General features: G+C 38.0%; 2 protein-coding genes across 4 annotated transcripts in view; both read left to right on the forward strand.

The window, feature by feature from the left end:
• Positions 1–392: 392 nt before the first annotated feature.
• LOC108068050 (obg-like ATPase 1) lies at positions 393–4,340 on the forward strand. 2 transcript variants are annotated; one of them, XM_017157425.3, is made up of 6 exons: positions 393–497; positions 554–607; positions 715–906; positions 2,297–2,357; positions 2,538–2,919; positions 3,561–4,340. In XM_017157425.3, the coding sequence occupies exons 3-6, from the start codon at positions 726–728 to the stop codon at positions 4,128–4,130; spliced, it is 1,194 nt and encodes a 397-aa protein (XP_017012914.2). In that variant the 5' UTR covers positions 393–497; positions 554–607; positions 715–725; the 3' UTR covers positions 4,131–4,340. The 2 variants fall into 2 exon arrangements, with proteins under 2 accessions (XP_017012914.2, XP_017012915.2); XM_017157426.3 differs by having other exon boundaries at positions 417–497; positions 557–607.
• Positions 4,341–5,652: 1,312 nt separating this feature from the next.
• CARPB (Carbonic anhydrase-related protein B) overlaps positions 5,653–24,157 on the forward strand; it is a 66,628-nt gene continuing 48,123 nt past the window's right edge. The window contains exon 1 of one of the 2 annotated variants that reach the window (XM_017157515.3): positions 5,653–6,127. The gene's annotated coding sequence lies outside the window, so the exon portion shown is untranslated. Of the gene's footprint in view, positions 6,128–19,997; positions 20,164–24,157 lie in introns of those variants that run through there. The other variant, XM_017157514.3, reaches the window with a different exon arrangement.

Consider the following 24,157-nt stretch of genomic DNA (forward strand, 5'->3'; position numbering starts at 1 on the left):
TCTTTTAGCATTTAAAGGACACAACTTTCAAGGTAAAATGTAAACTTATATAATAATATTTAAATACATAGTAAGTGGTCAAACCTGTTGCAGAAATGCAGAAATTCCACAGAGTTAATAATATAGCCCTCAAGCTAAGCTGATATTGTCAATTTAAAATGTTATAGTCTTTTGTTTTTAGCAATTAAAGCAGAGAACTATCTGAATAAAAGGAAAAGTGCTAATGCAAATCACCTAAAAATATAAAAAAGGTCATACAATTTCACACAGATAATGATAAAGCCCTGGAGGTAAATTCAAATAGCGCGCCCGCTGGCCCAGTGGCGCCCCCCGCCGCCCGCGGCGCAAAGCTATCACCTCCTTTTTCCCCCGCCCGGGGGCGCCAGTCGCAAAGCAACCCTGCGCCGCCGACAGCTGTTTGCGGCTATCGCCCTCTCGCTCGCTCTCTTTCCTTCCACGCCGTCAGCCGCAAAAAACAGCGGACGCCCAAAATAATCGTAAATATTTGTAAATAACAGGGAAAGCAACTAATAATGAAAAACTTTTTCGACAGCAGCAGCCGAGTTCAGCGGATAGAAGAGCGGAGTCCAAGCGAAAAGGTTGAAAGGTGAGTGTTGGGACAGCCGGCAAAGTGAGGTTAAGTCCGATGCCCTGGGGCGTCCCAAAAATAGTCCACAAATATCTGAAATATATATCTTTCGATCCGCCCTCTAGATATATCCACGATGCCGCCGAAGAAGCACGACGAACCGGAACGCAAGCCGCTGATCGGTCGAATTGGAACCAATCTGAGGATCGGAATCGTCGGAGTTCCCAACGTGGGCAAGTCCACCTTCTTCAACGTTTTGACCCAAAGTGCCGCCCCCGCGGAGAACTTTCCCTTCTGCACCATCAAGCCGAATGAGAATAAGTATTCCCCCAGTCTCTATATTGTATATATATATATATACAGGTATATATATATATAGCAGGGCCAATTATAAAGCAAAACCTGCGGGCGGCGGCAATTTCCTCGATCATTGTAATCATCTTGTGGAATATAATTTTTATGCCCGCCGCTGCGATGCAGCAATGGCCTCCAGGAGCAGCCGCCGCCGCTTCTAATTCCAAATTGCTCTCTCGACTGGACCTTCTAAAATAGCCACAGTGGAGCCTCGATAAGAGGAAGGGTCTTTAAACAGGAGAGAAATCGATGATATTAGTAGTTTTGTGAAGGGAAACATAATCAACAGGCTTTTAGAGTTTACTAAAAGCATTAAGCTAAATCAAACTATATTTTAGTCCAATATCATCTTACCAATTCTTTTAACCATCTACATATCATATATTATACCATTAATATTGATTTATACACTCTGCTTTTTTAATTCCCGTAATTCGATGATTAATGGACTCTATAAAACTAGGAAAAGTGTAGTTTAGAAGACCATTTACCTAGGTTTTGTAAACTGAAATCCTATGTCAAATCATAATCAGATCTATTCCGTTTTATTCTTATATTATTTAGATAAAAGTCAACCAAAAGTCAGAGTTTTCTTAGAAACTAATTATTATACCATCTCATTTCTTATTAACAATAATTTATTATACTATTTTTATTGGATAATTATCTGTTATAACAGATTCCTTAAATAAGAACCCAAAGTAGGAATTCAGAATATCTATAAGAAATACCTTCCCAATCAAGTTCATAGTATTCTAGTAAAGCTCTTCAAGAACCCTTAATATTTTTCTGTAATATCCCATTGTATTCCAAATAATTTATTACAATAACTATTTTTATTCAGAAGTGAAAACAAAAGAACAAATTCCTTAAACAAGAACCCAAAGAAGCAAAAAATATTTGTATAACGTAGGAATTCAGAAAAACTACAAGAAACATTTTCTTAATCAAGTTCATAAAATTAAAGTTAAGTTTTTAAGGAACCCCGAAATATTTTTCTGTAATATCCCCGCTCCACTGTCTTTCGCTTGGTGGGCGTGTCGCGGCCTTAGCAATTTTATCAGATCCAGTTCCCAATATGCAAATTGCCCCCGCCTTCGGTTCGGTTTGGCTCAGTTCAGTTCAGTTCGCTTCGGTTTCATTTTCCTGGGCTTTTTATTTGTGAGCGACTTCATTTTGGTTATGCAGCCCCTTTGCGGATGGGGCAAAATTATAGAAAATTGCCATGATTGGCCCGCGATGCTGCCGGGCTGAGTCTTGTATTTTTGTATTTCTGCATCCAGCCAAATAAACCCGACTAACATGCGTCTTACCGCTTTTTTTTCCATGTGCTGGTGATTGCCTTACCCACACGTCGTGTTCCGGTGCCCGATGAGCGATTCGATTACCTGGTTGAGTACCACAAGCCCGCCAGGTAAGTCAAAAAAGGGATCTAAATCCTTTCGTTTTTAGTTTTTGCCTTGCTTATCAACATTTATACACAATTCATTGAGTTCCGGAACTTAAACACTTCACTTTTTGGTTGCCAATCGCTTGTTAAGTTAAATGTGCTCACACAGAAATAATTTTTAAAATAAAAAATTACCAAAACTAGTGTGGTGCCCGCCTATCTGAACGTCGTGGACATTGCCGGCCTGGTCAAGGGAGCCGCCGAGGGCCAGGGACTTGGCAACGACTTCCTCTCGCACATCAGCGCCTGCGATGCCATCTTCCATCTGTGCCGCGCCTTCGAGGATCCCGATGTGACCCATGTCGAGGGCGAGGTGGATCCCGTTCGCGATCTGGAGATCATCAACGAGGAGCTGCGCCTCAAGGACGAGGAGAATCTGCTCAAGAACCTCGACAAGCTGGAGAAGGTGGTGGCCCGCGGCGGCGACAAGAAGCTGAAGCCCGAATACGACTCGATGGTCAAGATCAAGGAGATCCTCATCGACCAGAAGCGTCATCTGCGCTTCGAGGACTGGAATGCCCACGATGTGAGTGCGAAGAAATCCACTTCTGTATTGTCTCTTATTTCTATTTATTTTATATAATTTAAAGTCAAGTATAGTTAACCATCTGTTCTTTTTATAGACATGTTTGTTGATATTTTATTACAATTTATTTAATTATTATTGTAGCTACAATTGTTTCACTTAATTCCATTTCTAAAAGTTATTTAAAAAATACTATTATATATTGTCCTTCATTTCTATTCATTTAAAGTTAACTATACTTTTTATAGACATTTCTGTTGTTATCTTATAAATTTTTATTTATTAATCGTCAATGGATACATAATTTCCCAGCTACAAATATTTTACTTAAATCTATTCTAAGTCATTTAAAAAATATTCCCTTAGAATTTGAATTTATAATATTTCTTTCTATTCTAAATCCGACTTTTTATAGACATTTTTGTTGATATTTTATAAATATTTATTTTTTTATTAATGGATATATAATTTTCCAGCTACAATTATTTCACTTACAAGTTAAAAAGTTATTTAAAAAATATTCCCATAGAACTTAAATTTATAATATTTATTTGTAATCTAAATCCGACTTTCTTGTGGATTTTTTCGTGTGACCTTGTGATTTTGCATCCCGTTCTTATTAACGCTACCACCACTTTCAGATTGAGGCCCTCAACAAGTATCTGTTCCTGACCTCCAAGCCGATGATCTACCTGGTTAACCTCTCCGACAAGGACTTCATCCGCAAGAAGAACAAGTGGCTGCCGAAGATCAAGGAGTGGATCGACAAGAACGATCCCGGAGCTTTGTTGATCCCGTTCTCCGGCGCCTTCGAGCAGCAGCTGACCGAGAAGGACGAGCTGGAGCGCAAGGCCTACGAGACGGAGACCAAGTGCAAGAGCATGCTGGAGAAGATCATCGTGACGGGCTACAAGGGTCTGCAGCTGGAGTACTTCTTCACCGCCGGAGCGGATGAGGTGAAGGCCTGGACCGTTCAGAAGGGCACCAAGGCACCGCAGGCCGCCGGCCGGATTCACACCGACTTCGAGAAGGGCTTCATCATGGCCGAGGTGATGCACTTCGAGGACTTCAAGGCGGAGGGCAGCGAGGTGAATGCCAAGGCCGCCGGCAAGTACCGCCAGCAGGGACGCAACTACACCGTCGAGGACGGCGACATCATCTTCTTCAAGTTCAACGCCGGCGCTGGCCTCAAGGATGCCAAGAAGAAATGATACCGTCTGGCCATGCTCATCGCCATGTCGACCGTTCTGTACATTAACTTGATCTTGTACTCGCAGATGTTTCGCTTCGCCAGAGGCTAGCTCCTCGTTGCCCCCTCCCCAAAACTCCCCTCTCACTCTCATGTTCGAGGCCCGAAGAATGCATTTTGAATTTCCTTTTTTTTTGTACGCTATGTAAACACGCTTATGACACACACTCAATCGCTGTTTTTCTATGGCATGGGGGGGATTTCTTCGAAAATATAAAATATGATATATTTTATACTAAGAGGGATATTAAGAATATATCATATATGGGTATCCGAGCTTCTACTGATAGATATCGCTTGGAATAATACATTTAAATATAGAAACCAGCTTACAAAAGGCTCTTAAAATGAAGTTATAATAAAATCAGAATGGAACTTTGGTAAACCGATATATTTTATAATAAAATCAACATAGAACTTTGGTATACCTATATATTTTTTATAATAATATCAAGATACATTTTTTGTATACCTATATATTTTATAATAAAATCAGGATAGACCTTTGGTATACGTAGATATCCAAGAATAGTTTCCATAGCTTTCATTCCTAGCTCAAAAAATAAACAATAAGCATTGACAGATCCTCGTGCTGTCAGTCACCGACAATCTGGTAACCAAAGCCTCGGTTTTCCATTGCTTCGCCGTGGGAGAAACTTTTTAATCATGCTGGGCAAAGTTGCTAGAAACACCTGTGCAAACCTCCTTGCCACCGGGAAAATCGACCAAGTGCATGGGGAGCAGCTCAAAGAGCCAAGGAGTGAGGGGCCATGTGGTGCTGCTGAGCAAATGCAGCTGCATCCAGCACACAAAGGATCGGGTGGTTTAGGTGGTGCACTGACTCTGGTCGCAGCGGCAACTTGCTAAGCACATAATTTGGTTTACCGCATTGCCAAACATGCGCCGCCAGAAACACGCACATCCCCATCCTCAAACCCCCTTTTTGGTTGCGTTCTCTGGGTTCTGTTAATCTTTGCCGAAAGAAACTTTTCTTGTGCACTGTGTGTAGATTTAGAAGTCAGGGGCTAAAAAAAAAATATAAAATGATTGTAAGTTTTAAAAATATTTTAGATCCTATAAGTAGTATTTTAAAGGGTAAGAAGTCACTTTTTTATCAGGGAAATATTTTTAAATTGTTATATATTATTTTTATTAGGAGATAGTGGATTATTTTTAATAGCAAAATTTCAAAATATTTATTAAAATAAATTATGAATCTGTAATTTACTAACCCTAGTAATTGAATAATTTGATACTTAATACTAACTTTAAAAAATATTTTCAGTTCAGGGATTTCCTAAGTTATTATATCTAGTTAATTAATAAATAATTTTCAAATACAATTTTTTAAAGCACAATGAGAAGTTTTTAAATTTTCCCTTCAAATTGGTAATGTTAAAATAAATAATTTTCCATAAATCTTATATTTTCCCCACTAATTTCTTCTTTATTATTTTATCCACAGTTCCACGGTGCCAACTGCATCCTTGTGTGTTGGCTGCCAAAGTTTTTTGCGTGAGCCCGACAACTTTTCATATGAAATGTGCAAAATTACACACTCCCCCGGCCAGAAAAAAAGGAAAAGCCAAAGAAGCGAGCCGACAAAAATATTTTGAATGTTTTATTAGCTCAAAAACTAGCCAAAAAGGGGGCGTGGCAAAGTGGAGAAATGGAGAAATGCAATTTCACTGGATTTGTAGTTAATTAAAGTGTAATGTCTGCCCATGTACTCCTGCATCAACTGGAGGATATGGATATATCCATATGGAGAAGGAGCAGGCGAAGTCGGGGTGCCAACGTTGACAAGGCCCATCAGAAGGAGCGTGAAATATGGCCACTTTGGAGTCCGGCCAAATGGCCCGTTTGCCGTAGAACCGCTCTGTCCTCGACGTCCGTCAACAAAGGGGGCAAACACAAATCATTCGGAGGACAACAAGACGGAATAATGGCGATTTTCAGGTGAGCGAATAGAGAAATACTCTCTTTGAATAGATATTTCTAAGAAAATTATATGGAAGTGTAGGGGAAATTAGCCTTTAAAATGTAAGAAATGATTTAAGAATTTTAAAATTTATTCTATTCTTTGATATATTTTTAATTTTTATTTTTTTAATTAATCATATTTATTATTTCGATATTTTATTATATTTGTATTATATATTTTACCGAATATAACTGGAAAATCCCTCGATCTAGCCAACTAGTCATACGTTTTTTCTTGTCCTGCGACTCCGTCATTCATGCACTCAATTCAGAAATTCATTCAATTCAATTGAAAAATGGCGCTTGAATATTTGACGCATGCAAAAAGGGGGCGGGTGGCGTTAGAGAGGGGGCGTGGCACGCCGTCAGCATCAACTGTCACTTGCAGGGCATCGTGGGCAGCAAAGCGTTAAAAATGACTGTCATAAATTAATGAGCGACGAACGCGGCGGCGGCGGCATTCGAGTGACGCATCGAAATTGAATTGAATATATTTTTCGCTGAATTGGCATTCATTATTCATTTACAGCTGTCTCTAGACATTCGCTTCTACTACATACATATATATTCTATTTCGAATACCTTTAATTGCTTGTAAAAAGTGCAATGCACCGTAAGCTGCACCACCCACAATATTAGCCCACATCTCGTCTCAATTTCAATCCCAATCTGGCCATAAACGTGACAATAATATAAATCAGCAGATTGTGCCGCTCTGTCGATGGGCTTCTGGGAATCTGAAGCCCCGGAACCTTATCGTCATAATCACGTATCCGCATCCTTCACCCTTCATCCTTCCCCTCCATTATCATCATTATCATCGGCTGGGCCCCATCATCATTGTTCCTGTCGTCTACGCCGGCATTTAACTTAATGCCCACATGCGGCGACAGCGTAAAACGATTTGAGTCCTGGATTAGAGTTGCCCCAGCTGCAGCAACAGTAGTTTGTTGGGCGTGGAGGGGGTTTCAGGGGGGCCTTAGAGGGGGGTCAAGGGTCACGACTCGCGGGTGGGGGCGTTGCAACCAAGGTAAAACGTGCCGTTCATGGAAATAAAGCGTGTAATTGTTTTGGCAGCTGCCGAAACGTTTTAACAGCTAATTAAGAAGCCATCAGACAGAGCAAAATGGGATGAGAAAGCTAAGGGGAAATCCTCATTCTGCGAGGATGGGGGAAATGAGAATCATATTTTTTAACTGGAGGTTAACCAACAGGTTAAAAGTGCTTCATCGAGAACTGGAAATTTCCTATCATAAAAGTTGGTCAACAGTTTTAAAGCCTTAAATGCTCATTACTTGAGAATTAAATCACAAACTTTTTGAGGTATCCAACCTAAAAATCGTTATTCAATTGATGAAGGTATGGCCATAAATGTGTAATTTTGGGTCACCTTTTCGCAATTTATTTGAATTTTCTTCAAAATATATACAAAAAAACGAGAAAATTAAAATGCAAATTATAAAATAATTAAACTAAATCTTTAAAATGAAAGCAGGATTTTTTTTTGATTTTACAGATTTTAAACAGGCATTTTTGGGTCACCATTTGATTGAACCATAAAGAAAGAATTTTTTAAAATCAAAAATAAATATTTAAAGGCACGCTAACTAAGGTAAGAATTTTTTTTTTTGGTCATAAAAGTGCTATTTTGGGTTACCATTCTGCAATTTTGGGTCACCTTTCAATCAAACCATAAATACAGAATTTTTTAAAATCCAAAATAAATATTTAAATGCTGACTAATTCAGATCTCAAACCTTTTGAGCTATTTCCTTTTAAAGTCGCGATCCGATGGACCAAATTCAACCTACTTTGGTTGTAGGATCCTATAATCCTCTACCGCCAATCCGAGTGATTGCTCCGCTGCCAGTTGGCCGAATTGCAATTCCAATCCCCGCTGCACTTAGCCGCATGAATCTTCCAGAGTTCCCGGCTTTTGTGAACTGGGATACTGTGACTGCGACTGTGACTGTGACTGCGACTGAGACCTCTGAGTTGACGAGTTGATTTGGCAAAGCCGCAGTCGGCAGAGCAATCTCATTAACACCTTCTGCCGGTCGCTCCACTCGAGTAATTAAATTCTCTGGGCGGAAGAGGCCGCCGCCGGCTCTCGTTGGCTCCTTTAACACTAATAAGTGGGAGATCAGTATTTTTCGTTTCGTTTCGTTTGGCCTCCTCTCGTGGAATCTGAAAAACTGAAAATCGGAACGCTGAAATCCAAAAGCCAAAAGCCGAAAGCTGAAAGGCGAGAGTCAGCGGTGGAAAACAATACATTAAGCGACTTTCAATCTCCCACTGGGTGGTCTTGTGTGTCGCTGTGTGTGTGTGTGTGTGTGTGTGTGTGTGTGCAAACAGACACAGAGACACGGGCACACACACACGTATTGCACCGGAAAATGTGTTCATTTCCGGTGTCAGTGTCAGAGGCAACAATGGGGCAGCATCTCGCCAACTTTTGCCCGCCGTGACTTTGATGAAAAATCGCGAAGCTGACGCTGCCAGTCGACCCCTGAAACGTGTGTGTCTTTGGTGATGACCGCGTGATGCGATTTATAGAGGGTTCCTTAGATTTACCCTTAAGAAAAAATAGTTTTTGTTGATTTTAAAATATCAATAATGACTTAATTATAATAATTAATTTGGGAATTTGAAATTCCTAGTTTGGGACAATTTTTAATTGATTTTAAATAAAATTTTTAATATATTATGTTATAGTTTTAAAGACTTTAGCCAAAGAAATAATAATAAAAGAAAAAATAGTTTTTTTTTTATTTTAGAATATCAATAAAGACTTAATTGCAGCCTTAATTCGGAATACTATAAATTCCTAGTTCAGAAAATTTTTTGAAATATTTTTAGATTTTTAAAGACTTAAGCCAAAGAAATATTTTTAAAATGTACGATTAATATAGCAGAAGGGCTGTTTTAAAGGGAAAGACAACAAAAATGGTTCGACAAATTATTAAAAAAATTGAAATTCGTAAATAATTAGATTTTTTGTAATACGATTGCGTCAAAAAGAAAATAATATTGCATACTTTTAGATACATTTATAAGTGATTTTAAAGTGGTTTCTATGAAACTCTCGATAGCTTTTATTTGTTATATCTTATCTCTTGAAAACTTTTAATAGTTTTCCATCTCTAGGGTGGGACTTGCACACACACTCTCAAACTCACACACACGCACACCCATACACTCGACTCCCTTATGTGCGATGCACTTCATTCAGGCGAAAAGAGAAGAGACATCATAATAATGTGGCCCATGTGGAAAACAAAGCAAACAAGCAAACAAAACCCAACCAACAAGTGAGCAGACAAAAAGAGCCGGGCGAATGCCAAAAAGTAGGCAACACATCCTATCGCACACACATACACCTTACACCTTACACACACACACACTCACGGAGAAAGAGTGCCGCCCAAATGCAGCATATATTTTTAATTTCCTGTTATACATATGCAAGCCATAAAAAGGGGGGAAAAGGGGAAACCGGGGGCAAATAAGGCAACCGCAATCTATAGTTATGCTATAAGCTTCCTTCTATATGTGTGAGTTGTGTGACTGTGAGTGTGTGTGTGTTTAGGGGTTAGGAACCCATAATTAAAAGTAACACAGGTACCGAGAACCCATAATGGAAATAATGCAATTTGGCGTAGAACAAAGTAACTCAATAACTTATTAAAGGTGCATGAAATACAACTTTGAAGTTGGTTGCATGAAAGGAAAGAATTTGTATTCTTATATATATTTTGGTATTTTTGTTAGACTTGTAAAGTATTTTAAGAAAAACCTTCATCTGAAAATTCGGAAGAATTAAAAAATAATTTGTAAATGTGTTTAAAAGTATGAAATAATATGCAGAATTTCAAATGACAACGTAATTTTTTCGTGGCATACTTTTTGACACCTTCATTAATGATTTCAAGCAAATAATTGCTGAGACTTATTTAATGCTAAAAAATATTTCGCAAATTTGTCAACATTTTAAGAATATTTATTTTGTATTTTTAAAATTTTGATGAATGTTCGAGTTTCTGTTTCCCCCCTGAATTGTGTTGTGAAATTGTCTCTTAAGATTTATTACTTACCCTGAAGGACCTTTAATTTTTACCTGCTTTTCTCCTGCTTAAAGTTTTAATTCGCTTTCCTCGACTTTTCGATTGCATTTACCGCCAGTGTCGTCGGACGATCTCAGGCATGACTAATAAGGAGCCAAGTGGGGGCTTTTCATGCTTGACTGGGTCATCGATGGAGCCTCTGCCACGCCCCCTTGTGTTCTGCCTTGTTCCACCGCCCTCCATTTGGGCCTTCACGTTACGTTACGCCGTTTTGCCGGCCAATGTGTGTGGCTGTAAAGTTATTTATGGCCAACTCCCTCGGCTTCCATATGCCTGATTTATGGCTGTTATTGAAAAATTCGTAGTGCAGCTTTTAATTATGAGGCGAGGTGCAAACAGAAAATGGGAAAAATACAGAAAAAAAAGAAATAAACAGAGGACAGAGCCATTGAGTGGATGGTGCTGACTGCAAATCCCCTGGCAAACAAATAAATTGGAAACTGAACTGAACTGGGCAAAACTGAACCAGAAATTATGTGACTCTAGAGGAAATACGGCGAAAAATGTACCAAAAACTACGAGTGTCACACGGCTGCAAAATTAGTGTTTATTTTATTTTATTTCACTTTATTTTTGCCATCCAGAATGTTACTCGTGTGGCGCCGTATGCGTTTTAATTTGCCGGAAATGAAGCGGGCATAAAAAAGCTACCTCACCCGAAAAAAACCTGCAAAAAGTAGCAAAAAGAAATGTAGAGAAAAAGCAAAGGAGCTTGGAGACAAAACGAGTTACATGGCAAAACACGCGCCATTGCACAAAAGTGGGTGGTGGGTGGTTTCAGGGGGTGGCATAAAAATAAGGGGGAGGGGGTGGTAGGAGGAGGGGGGTTGGTGCCGTGTGACATGCATGGCGCAAGTGTTTTAACACAATTTAATATGGCCCGACGATGACGACAGGGACAACGGGAGATGACACTGTGCGGAGGGGAAAAGCGGGGGAAAGGCAGAGGAAAGCGGTGGAAAAGCAGAGGAAAAGCGGGCGCAAGGGGAAGACCGAACGGAGACAACTTTTCCCAGCGATGACATGCACCAGAGCCAGATAATGTGAGCGCTCGACGAGGCCCAAGATGGAAACAACGCCCAGTCCAAAAACCAACTCAAAAGATAACTGGAAAAAATTAGTAATTACATTATTGGGGAAAAAAATATTTTTTTTGCTTCTAAAAATATTCCTATTATTTATTTTTAATATATTTATATTTATTTGGGTATCTAAGATTAAAGTTTTAGCAAATACCTACAATTATATAAAATAACCTTCACAATTATTTCTATACTTTTATTTTTGCCTTTAAAACCTTTAAAGCCTTTTAAAACCAAATTCTTCACAACTTTTCTTCCTCTGCACACAATTCAGCGCCCAGCAAACGACAACGTTGTTGTTGATAATGTGCATGGGTGGCTGGAAGGGGGGACGGAAGAAAGGGGGTCGCACACCCATGCAACGTTATTAAATCATAAAGCGCAAGCTGCCGCCGCCGTCTGATGTTCGCCCCCACATAAGGGTCCTTCGAACCGAGCAAATAACAATGATAAGCTTATAGATGGGGTTTTTAAAATGAACCCTATTTGTATACAAACAGAGGTTATGGCGGACCAATTTGAAGATTTTCTTTGTACTTTGTTTACGGGAAGATATTTTTGGAACGACGCACATAATAATTGAAAACACCAACTATATATTTTATATTTTAACACAAATTTTATAGATTTTAGTCTTGCAATCGGCCCACTGTACTTGTTGTTTTGCACTGGTTAAAAAAGTTGGACATTGCAGACAGCATATGTGCGACGGGAAAGCGGAAAACTTCGGGGGAAAGGGAAAGTCAGGAAAGGGTTATCACGGCAGCTGAAGTCTGAAGTCTCCATTTGTCCGAGTGTTAATTGAGTTCAACAATACGAGATCGAGGAAAAACGAATGATAGGAAAAGAACTCAATGCTATAGCTCAGTGATCTCATTCAAGGTCGGATTACGGAATCAACACTTTGAACCACTGCAAGAAAAAATCGTAGAAAATTATAAATGAAAAAAACAAAAATTAAGAATTCAATAAGTGTTTTTAGAGGTATAATTTTACGAAATTCGCTTGAAAAGCATAGAAATTTCAGCTATAAAATTATTTTTTCTAAATAATTTTCATTTAATATTTTGTTGTGTATTCTTTTAAAGCTAACAGAGATTGCTACTTGAATATGGTGACTTAGTAGCTCGGCTTTCATCTTCCAATATGCACGCATCGCGTCCGTTTTTCTTTGCGATCATTCTCGTGTTTTTTCTGGCTCAGATTACGGGTCAAGAGAATATTCCCCGTCCCTTGATTTTCTTGGCTTGGAGCAATCAGTCACGCAATAATATATGGCAGAATCGTTCAACGAATTCTGCTCCTCGAAGAACTTCTCCAAAACCTAATATCGATCCTGGGAAATAAAAATATTACAACGTAAATATCTAATATATTTATTTGTATTTACTTAAAACCCCAAAGGTCAAAGTAATTATATTTACTTTATTAATAAATCCAGTGAAAGGGGAATAAAAATAGTGATTAAACCCAGCTGATAAGCTTTGTAGAAAATATTAATGAAGTTCGATTCAGTTGCATTTCTGCCTTTGAAATGTACAAACCGCTGGTGCTGCTAGCTATTTTATTTTTTCCTTTGATTCTGGCAGCTTGTGCTCCAGATATTCAGAACTTTTCAATTAGGGATCCAGATGGCTGTCAGAATATCAATTTGCAAGCTTCAGCGGCTGAGCTAGGTTGTCGCGGTGCCATTGAAAAGATGGGGGACGAGTTCAAAAATTGCTGCCTGCTAAGAAGAGAATCTGATCCCGCCGACGATTGCCGATCCTGTGAAGCGGCTCAGAGCAGAGTGACGAGAATCAGTTTTGGCCCTGGGTGCCGCAGAAATCACTGGGGAAAATGCATTACCTAATTTGATTAAAAATATTTAAGTTTAAAATTGTATCAAAATAATATTTAAGTTCGTTCTACTTTCTAAAGAAAGTCGTTAAAAAAACTAATTAAATTAGAAAAATAAGATTAAAATACAAATTTTAACAGAAAAAACATCTTTCGGGATCCGGCTCGAAGGACCAGGTGTTAAAAAAATATGAAAACCTAAAGGAAATATTTCTTAAAGTACCAAAATAAAAAAATATAATTATGGTTTTTACATTGCTCGAAGCTGTAAAGAAGATCAGGGAACTTGTTTTAAAGGAGTGCAGAAAGAAGTAGCCTCGCGAGGCCCCAAGATTTATACACCAATTTGCCAAGTTGTATTGTAAAACTAATAAATTGTCGCCGCTAACTTGAATAATGTGTGAGAAGGACTCTCGGTGTGTGTGTGCGTGTAAAGTGTCTGTGTGTGGGAAAAGTATCTGTGTGAAGCAAAAGTATCTCTGTGTGTGGGAAAAGTATCTGCGTCTGCCGTTGGAGGCGGCACAATTATTATCCTGCTCGGTTGGCTGGCTTTCCTGGCAGCCAAAAGAGCGGGCCGTGGCATAACTTTTAAATAAACTTTCATAATTTTGCATACTTGAGATAACAAATTGCATGTTGCAAGTCGTTTCCGCCCCGCCATATCCCTCTCTCTCTCTCTGTCTCACTCTTTTGAATCGCCCCGTCTCTTTCGCTTTCTGGGCTATGTGCATTTGTTGTTTGGCTCGTAAGTTGTAAACTTTAAATTAGATTGTTTCTTGGCTCGATGTTTCTATTTCAGTGTCCCTAGTCCAAGTGGCAGGCTTGTGTATTAAGTCGTGCCTTTTTTAAAGTCGCTTTCAGAGCTTGATTGACCTTTGATCTCTTGATAAGAGAGTCTGTAATCTTGGGAATAATATGTATTTAATATATACGCTTATTAATTTCTAGACTTTCTGCATATTCTTCAGTCCAAATACTTTATTTATAATATTAAGATGTGTATTTTTGAACTACTTCTTCTGGTTTAATTTTTTAAAGCATCCATTTATTTATTTTTTATTTTGCATATTTACAGTTTTATTCTTGTCATACTTCTATTTTTGTCATACTTAATCAATATAATTTTATCTATGCAGTATTTTCTCATCTCTGATTATGATTTTAATTGAAATATTTTCTGTATTGAAAGGATTACTTTGCTTCTCTACTTCACCCAAGAACCCTCGAAATGTGTGTGTGCGGTTGAAGAGTAATTAAATTCACCAAACAGCAGTTTAAACAGCAACCGATTATATTAATTTGATATCATTGCACGGGACTAGGCGAAACTGAAACAGAAACACACGAAAGGGGCGGCGGGGTCAAAGCAATTAGCAAACTGTGGGTGGTTCATTAGTTACACACACCCGCCTTGAGGCCAGACAAAAAGGCAATTAACAAAGATTTTGTGGCCAATAGTTGTCAACAGATTGTTTAATTTGTGCCGAGTGTGCCAGCAACAAAAGCAGACTGGTCCGGACCATCTGCACCATCCAGCCCACTGACCAAATGACCAACTAACCAAACACATGCTGCGACACACACAATATGATGTCATATTTAACACAGGCCGCCCTGCGCTTCTTGTACTTTGGTTTTTGTCACCCAGTCCCCGGAGGGGAATGGGGATATTATATTAAAGATATCCATAAAGTAATTTAAAATATTCCCTTTTCAAGTGCCTTTCTGTGGTTTCAATTCAGTGGAGAGCGTATATTTTACAAATAAATAAATGGGTAAGAAAAAATTAAACTAAAAACTACAATATTCGTTAGTTTTCATTTTAAAAGGTACTTTTTTTCATTCAGTGGGATTTTTAAACTTTATATTTAATTTGAAAAATAAATTTCATAAAATTTGATATAAAATCTTTTAAAATCCGTCTCGAAGGACCAACATTATTATTATTGCTTTGATTTCCTAAAATTTTATATAATATCTTTAGAAATCCTGATCGAAGGACCATATAGACAAACATTTTTTCTCCGTGTCTATAATCATCCACGATCGTAGCTCCTCGACATGTGGAGATTCCTAACCGAGAGCTGTTTTTCCTCTCTTTTTTCCCGTTTTGAAGAGCCCTTGGGCTCTGGCAGTGGAAATTTCGGAATTGAGTAAATTGACCCTCGTGGGTGACTCAATGGGAGTTTTGTTGTTCTTTCGACTCCCCCCTCCACCTCCTCGGGGGTTAGCCAACCCCCTTGGTGCGATATGACGGCGCCCACATGCCGTCAAACTCGCTGCACTTGGCAAAAGTTTTGGGGCCAGAAAACCGCAGCAAAAGTGGCCCAAACGTAGCCCCCATTCTCTTCATTTTCCATTCTGCACCACCCATCGAAGTGCATGTCGATATATAGAGGGGGTTCTAGGGGGTTTCAAGTGTCAAGCCGGAGACATGCATAACTGTATAGATATGGACAAAGACTCTAAAGTTCGTTGCTGTTCTGTTTCAGTTTCGGTTTCAGCCTGAGCATATGTCTTAATTTTTGACCGAAGTTTGCCAGAAACCCCTCCTAAAAACCACCCCTTTTGCTACTTCTGCTGTTGTTGTTGGTGTTTGAAATAAACTTTAATGAGTTTTCTGCTTTTCAGCCACAAAAACCACTTAACCGGCACATATGCAAGCAGAGGGTCTCGGTAAAATGGGAAGCTGGAGAAACTTTAGCCTGGCTGCGAACATTTTCTGGCCAGCCAAGTTAACATCTCACATACACTCAGACATATATATTCGGGGCTTTAAATATATATATATATATTTCACAGGCAATGACCAGCGGCAGGCAAAAAGAGCAGAAAAAAGGCGGCTGCTAAAAATTTGAGCGCATGTAAATTTTTGTGGGGCATGAAAAAAAAGGGAAAAAAGGGATATGTGGCATAAGGCTGCTTCTACTGCTGCTGCTGCCCAACCGACATTTATGGCCGGCAAATTTGCCGCTTAGTGCTAACCAATCAACTGTGGCAAGTCGGAGTTCCATTTTCTGGGCCAGCAGTTCCTACGATCCTGAACCCTATATGTACATCCCATATAATCCCGACCTGTCGCTCCAGCTGCCGCTTCGTAAATTTAATTTTTCTGACTAACGACAGCATGTCGTATGAGTAATGAATGCACTTTCCGGCCATTCTCCATTCGACTTTCTTTCTGTTTTTTTTTTTTAGCCAGAATTCAAATGTCTCTCGGCTAATAAAACGGTCATTCACTGGGCAAGGGGCGGAACGAAACGGAAGGAGGCGTGGCAGGTCAGCATTGTCAAAGTTTTATGAGCGGTCAAGCTCGCGCATTTCAAGCGTCTTTCGCTTAATTACATTTGCAGCACATTCACTTGAGCTAGTTGAATACCCATTAAGAATTCAAGTGGGCTATATTTTTTTGAGATTTTTGTGGAAATAAAAAAATATTTATTAGAAAATGTATAATATTGTTGTAGATTTTTTTTTAGATTTCTAAAATTTTAAGCTTTATAAATTACAAAAAAATGTATTAATCTTGTAGGTTGTATTTTGATTATTTTTTTGTATTTTACAATTATAAACATTTTTTTTCTATTTTCAAATGATTTTGGTGTACCTTATTAACTTAGAAAATATATGTATTTCTACTATTATTATTATTTTTTTTTTGACAAATATTCAAAAACTTTATAAATTTAAATTTTATTTAGTGTTTTTTCTACACTTAAAAGCTGTTCAAATAAAATCAAAGGGAAATTTTTCAGGGTATTAATAGAGTTCATTTGGTTGACAAAAGCAAATGCAGTTTTTTGCTGCCCCGTTTCATAACTCTCTCAATATGTGGCTGGGTGCTCCGCAAGTCGCCGCATGGCAGACCATGTACAGACATCTGTCGGTTGGTCGTTTCACAGCCCCCTCCCCCGCCCCTGATTTTTTTTCAGTGTTGGTCCTGCAATTACTTTGTGGCCAAAGCCAAAAACTAAATGTGAACGCGACGCAGCTGCCGTTAGCATAAAGTAATCAAAAAAGTTTTGCTTTATTGTGGGGCAGGCGGCCACTCATCATCATCATCAGCCTCATTGAAGCTGCATAAATGCTTTCTAGGGTAGATTTCTATCTATTTCTTCTATCTCTCTATATATTTGTATAAATGTATATGGTATTTTTGCTATTCCACGGTCGAAAATGCAACCTTGAGCCGGGCTAAATTCGGTACGAATGCAATAAAAAATTAATAACTTTTGTTCACCGATATCTCTCTGGTTTTGTCTTAGTTGCTTTCCCCTCGGCGGCTAAACTTAATTGTACACTGACTGGCAGGAGAAAAGGAAAATAGAAAAGCAGGAAAAGCAACGTATAGAGTGCTAGGGCAATTTGGTATTATTCGCACGTAATTCGATGAAATTTTAATAATCCAGCTACCAAGGTAATAAAGAACTTTTGGACATGTGGGGCTGAAGGCCGTTTCCTGTCTCACGTGTGCTTTTTTTTCTAAGAGGTAGCAGGGTATGCAGGGCTACAAATTAACCTAAGTTCTATAATGTGCAGAGATTTTTAATAAAATTTTTTTTATTGAAAATTATTAACAGTTTTCGCCTTAACAATTTTTTTTGAGATTCTATAAAGTTTTTTTAATTGAATGATTGAATAAATTTTCTTCTTTATTTATAGATTTTTGAATATTATTATTTTAATAATATTATTTACTTTAATATTAGCTTATAGTTTTTTAGTCAAAAGAAAGGTTCCTAATTGGTTTTAATTATTTGAACTTTTTAAAAATGATTTTCTCTATTTTGTGGTAAATAATATTAATATTAAAATTAAATGATACATTTGTTTAATCTATTTTGACTGCCAGGGTATTTCGAATTCCAATTGGCCACTTTTCAAGGGCCTGACACCTGCAGGTCGCACCACCCAACCACTCGCACCACTTGCCCCACTATTGAACAACTTGATTGGGCTTTTGACTTGATTCCGCATTGATTGCAATTGCAATTTTAGCTTCTGCCGACGCGAGGCGGAGGGCGTGGGAAATTAATTAAAATTACTTACCGACTGGCAAACATTTCACTTGATTTCTCTATTATTGGGCGCCAATTAATTTGCTTAAATTTTCCGGGCCAAACAAAACACGAGCAATGCTAAAAATTTAATTAAAATTGAGCAAACAAACAAACATTCGACGGCCAGCTAGTTAGTTCAGTTCAGTTCAGTTCGGTTGGGTATGGTACACTTTGTAGCACTTTGTACGGGGGCGAATGGAAATGGAAACGGGACTGGGGAAGTTCTTCAGCAGAACTCATCCTCCACGAGGAACAAGTGCAGTGCAAACACATGACGCATACGCCGTGGCGGCCCAAAAAAGCGAATTTCATTTGTGGCAAATGGCAGCAAACTAAATTGCTCAAAAGAGCCAACAGGGGCACACAAACAAACACACTGTGTGGAAACTTGAAAGAGGGGTTCTTCTGGCCAAGACTGGCCAGAATCTCGGCTCTCGGCACTCGACACTTTAGCAAACCCAAACCCAAACCGTCCACTTCCTTGGTCTTATTAAAAGTTGCTGGCATTCTTGTGTTTACCTAGCACAAATGTCAAATCAGATGGAAAAATGCGCACGAAAAGCAGGCAGAACGGAAGCCAGGACTCAGGAATCAGGACTCTGGACTGTGGACTCAGGTTGCATCTGGCAGATACTTATGCATTTGCAGGATACGGAAGAAATGGGGAAAACCAAAGAGGTTTAAAATTTAAAGAAGCTGTGATTTTAGTTTGGATTTTTCAAATATATTTTAATTTTTGGCGTGTTATTATTTTATATAAAATATTTAAAATGTATAAAATTTAACAATCCAAAAATTAGAAAACATTTGAAAATATTATTAATTTGCATTCACATATTTATTATATTTAAAATATAGAAATATTTTATAAGAGATTGGATATTTTTAAAAAATTGTCAATACAATAAAATGAAATGGCTTGCAAACCAGCATACAGAATTTATACCAAATTTAAGGACATTTAGGCAAGACTCCTGGGAACCCGTAGAATTTGATCTTTTGTTTTGAAACTCCCTCCTCGTCTGGCAGTCAATGAAATCAACTCTTCAATGGCACTTGCGAACATTCCATTTCCGACTAACTACGCTGGGATTCAACGAACTCATCGAGTGCGAGGCACTTCCTCGTCCTTCGTCCTTTTTCTCTGTTTTCACTGACGTGCCACGTGTTTCCAGTTCGTCCTGGAATGTAAACACACAAAACGTAAACAAACGGATAGCCGGCATCGCGAGGAAATTCACCACATGGTGGATGAGCAATCGGGTTTTTGGGAGGGGGGCTCGGTTTTGCATCGTTTTCGCTCGGCTCGAGTCCTGTCGGCTGTTCGGCTGCTTTTTGGCGAAGGGGCGCAGGCGCCGGTGGCCAGTTTTGTAAACAGGAAGCGAGGCCAAGGGCCGCCGGACTGTTCCACAGCCAACGGCAGTCCTGAAGGACCCGATGGCCGAGCCGAAGGACCCTTCGGCTTGCTCGGCCGAGCCGAGGGCCACAGGACTCCATTCGATGCGAATCGACTTTGTTGTGGCGTCTTCTTCAGCCGCGCAACAGTTTTGTTTGAAGCGTCAACACGTGCGGTAGTCAGTCGTCCTTGGTCCTGCCAGCCCAATTTTGTCTTGACTTTAATCAAAAGGCAGGACTCGTTGTCTTTCGCGTAGCGGGAAAATAAAATGAAATACTTCTAGCCAAGTGCATTTTACACACAAATTGAAATCCATTTCAAAGACCATCTCGAGTGCTATAGAAAAAATAATAATTATAGAAGAAAAAGAAAAACACACACACACACATATCAAGTTAACCGATTTATTAATGATTTTTGTTGTTTTTGTTGCGTGTCGGCATTAAACCAAAAGAAAAAAATAGAAAGAGAACAACAAGTCTTCGGTCGCCAGAATTAATCAAATTAAAAGGTAAAGCCAATGAAATTCCTCGAGCAAACTAATGAGAGGCCCCACAAAACCAACAAACTGTCAATACCAAATTGCAACCGCAACCGAATCAAAGCGAAGCCAACAAAAAAAGCCCCCGAAAATCAACGTAATTTGCGCTCATTATAATCCAAAAGCAGGCAAAACAAGCTCACATGCTTTTCTTTTCGTTTTCGTTGCCTGGTAATTTTCATTAGCCAAACTTCCCGCCCACTTTTCCAGCTGAAATAGCGAAATGGCAGCGGCAATAGGAAATCCAAATCGAAATCGCAATCGAAGACAAAGCCAAACGTTTGTTGACTAATCGTTTCTCGATTGCATTTTAAATGGCAAACTTGGAGCGCCGGAAACGGAAGTGCAGTCAGTCCGCCCAACCAGGAGAATCTCCAAGATTTCCGCCGTATCCAAAGTGTCGCATTTAAGTGGAGTGGAATCTTTTTTCAAGAGGTTCAAGTGCTGTCAAATATTTTCACATATTTTGCATTCAAAGTTTGTGCCTGAAGAAGTTATTTTGGAGTTTAGTTTGGGTTACAAGATTTATTTAAGATTTTAGGTTAAATTTTGAAATTTTTACAAAATTTGTATTTTTAAATCAAGGGAGTTCTGTTTATTTTATAACTCTATTGAGAGACAAAAATTTATCCCAGTTTTTAAAAATTTTTGCTAACTACAACTTATTTTACCTGTTTGTTCTTTAAGAACTAAGTTCTATAAAGTTTTAAAAAATGTGAAGTTTTAAAGTTACATTTTGCATTGAAAGTGAAAACACATAAAAAAAAGTGTTGAATTTTTTGAGGCTAAGAATGTCAGTAAGCCTGCTGTTTTTATTCGTAATTTTAATGAATTTAATATTTAATAATGTCAGAAAGCTAGACACCTGAAAGCTTATTAACAATTTCAAATAAGAAATGAGTGCTTGAACTACGACAGTTGGGTGATTTTGATAAACGGCCGTAAAATGGCTATAATAATGGTTTAATTGACGCAGATTAGTTGCCGCTGAACGATTGTAATCATTCGAAAGCGGCGGTCTTTCTTTCTTCATGCGAATATTTATGGCAAATATATTCCATCAAATTTTCATCAATCAAATGGCCAATTTTTGAGCAAACAACAGTCTCGTTTTCTCCACACACACACACATACACGACGCAATTTTGGTACAACAGGAAACACAAAAAAAATAAACAACAAAAAATTGCACAAATATTTGCCAACAATTTCCCCGAACGGCGTCGCCATCAACATCATCAGGCTGCCGACAATAAAATCAAGCTGGCAATTTATTTGCGATTTTTTCCATGTCGCTTTCGGGAGGAAAATAAAAAAATAGCCAAACGAAATCAAAACGAAATTAATAAAAAGAATTTTCATAAAAATTTGGCGCGCACATGTAGAACAGAGGCGGCGGCAGCTTCCTCTATCTTCTTCTATCCGCCGTCGCAGTTGCCAATCAAGCTGCATTCACCAGGCGCCGTGAAACTGAAACTGAATCTGAAACTGAATCGACGCCGGCTTAGAGTCCTTTGTCCTGGCTGAGCTCCTCGAAAAATACAGCTCTAGGTTGCCATTTCCGAGCGCCATTTCACTCAGTTTATTCTAGTTTATTCCAAAAAATGTAGTTGTCCGTTTTTATAAGATTTCAATTTTGTGGCTGCCAAAAGTTTTAATCCTGAGTTACTTTTTTTTGGTAACAATTTAGGATAGGTTTGTTCTACTTTTAATAGTCGGGTCGAGTTTAAATTTAAAATGTAAACTAATCAAAGAATTTCTCTCTACCCAAAAGTAAATAAATTAGCTTGTAAATTTCTGTAAATGAATAAAACAGCCTTTAATTTATGAATCATTTGAAATTTTAAAAACAAAATCTGTAAAAAATAAAATGAAAAAAAACTAATCCGTGTTATTAAATAATAATTAATTATATCATAATATCAACAAAAAAACGACAAAAATTTTATTTTTGATTGACTTGGTATTTTAATACCATAAATTAATATTAATATTGAACAAATTGAATAAGAAATTGAATATTTTATAAAATATTTCAACCTATTAAAAATTAATCTAAAACACAAAATCTCCCACAATTTTCTCTTCGAAATTCGACTAAAATAAAATACACATTGTTAAATGATATCCAACTAAAACCCTATCGAATATATTATTATGCCAGCTATAGTTTTTCGTAGATTCATAGAACATTGTATATAAATCAAAAATATATTTGTAGTTAACTTAATTGAGAATCGAAACTAAAATTCCAATTTATCAAATTAAATTTAGTAGCCGCAGAGGGAGTAAAATTTATTTGCCCAGCTGTGGAGTGTGTGGATATGAAGGGAATATAGGTTGGGGCATAGGGGGATTTTACAAATGTACTTCTATAGCAAATGGCATATAGCAAATATAGCACCTTTCCCTCCGGCACTTCACTTTGTCCTCGCTTTTTGGCCATTTGCGTGTTCATGACGCAACATTTGCGGTTGTTTATGTTTTTGAGGTCGCATATCGCGGTTGGCCAATTGTTATGCGCATTTCGTTTAATTGCACACACTCACACACGCCGATTTCATTTCATTCCGACGTTTCCAGCAGTTTTGTGGTGACATCCTCGTCGTCATCGTCCGTTTAGGTGTTAATATTTCAATTAGCAGTCGTTTAGGTTTACGTATCGCCAGGAATTTCCCGTAATGCTCCACGCAACTGTTACGCCAAAAAGTCGTAACGCACACGCCATGTGTTTTGTTATTTTTTTGGTTTATTTTCTTGTTGAGTGAAAGGGGACTGACTCTCAGTTTTAGTGATTTTTGCGGCCGAACACTTAACAGATTGCGCATTTTATTGTGCATCATCTGGCCGATCTGTGGCCAAGTGGTAAATCCCCCGTAAAGGACCCGAAAAGTAAGTTGGCCAAGCGAAGCCAACAAACTAGTTGGTTTAACTTGGCCGGAAAGCGAAGTTCTAAGGCTGCCTGCCCGACGGAAAAAGTAATTAGTTGAGAAAATCTAACAAAACCAAGGAGCAAGGGATTTGCTTTCAAAAGTTTAACTGCAGATTTGTTGTGTCATTATTGTGGAGGAAATAACTCATAAATGTGCAGAAAAACCTAAGCCAAAGACGAAGCCTTTTAAAAATCCTAATTAATTATTATGCAAATTAATGTAATACGTTGAATTATTTGAATAATTTAAATACGATAAAAATAATTATTTTTTTTTTAATTTTGGCTAATAAGATATTCTTTAAAAATAAAATCCTTAGTATTTTAAAAAACTAATAATTCCTTCAACACCTTTATCATTTTAACAAATACATCCCTAATTTACCTTAATTAAAATAGTAATTAGACATTAATTTGCATTGGATATTTAATATTTATTCCAATCATTTTCCTAACACCTTTCTCATATTTATTTTCACGATTAATCTCCATTTATTAAATATTCTTCAAAAGAAAAATCCCTAATATTTTAAGCCTCAATATTTATTTCAACACCTTCTCAAACCTCAACAATCCAAAGAAACTTAAACACATTGTGCAAATATATTTGACACATCATTTTGTAATCACTCTTTGGCAACTAAAACTGGGATCGCTTTGGTCCGCTTTTTGCGGACAATGGTCTTCTGGTCGACTAATTTGCAAATAAATTGATTCCAAACTGAAATAATTGCATGCGGTGCGGGCGAACAAATAAATAAAATGGAATGCGAGATGCGAAATGCAAAATGAAATAAAATAAAGCACTTATTTGATCCCTCAAGGAAATCGGCGTACATGTGTTTGCATAGCCAGGGCAATGCATTTATATCCATATAAATTCATATAGGTATATATACAGATATATATATGGCAGATTTTAAAACATTTGCTTATCATTTTTATTATGAGTTGTAGGCGGCGTCGGCGGCCGAGGCAGAAAAACTTTTCAATAATGAATATGCAACAGTAAATGGCCAGCGAGAGGTGGTT

The sequence above is a fragment of the Drosophila takahashii genome, chromosome X (assembly GCF_030179915.1).
Source record: "Drosophila takahashii strain IR98-3 E-12201 chromosome X, DtakHiC1v2, whole genome shotgun sequence".
Lineage (NCBI taxonomy): Eukaryota > Metazoa > Arthropoda > Insecta > Diptera > Drosophilidae > Drosophila > Drosophila takahashii.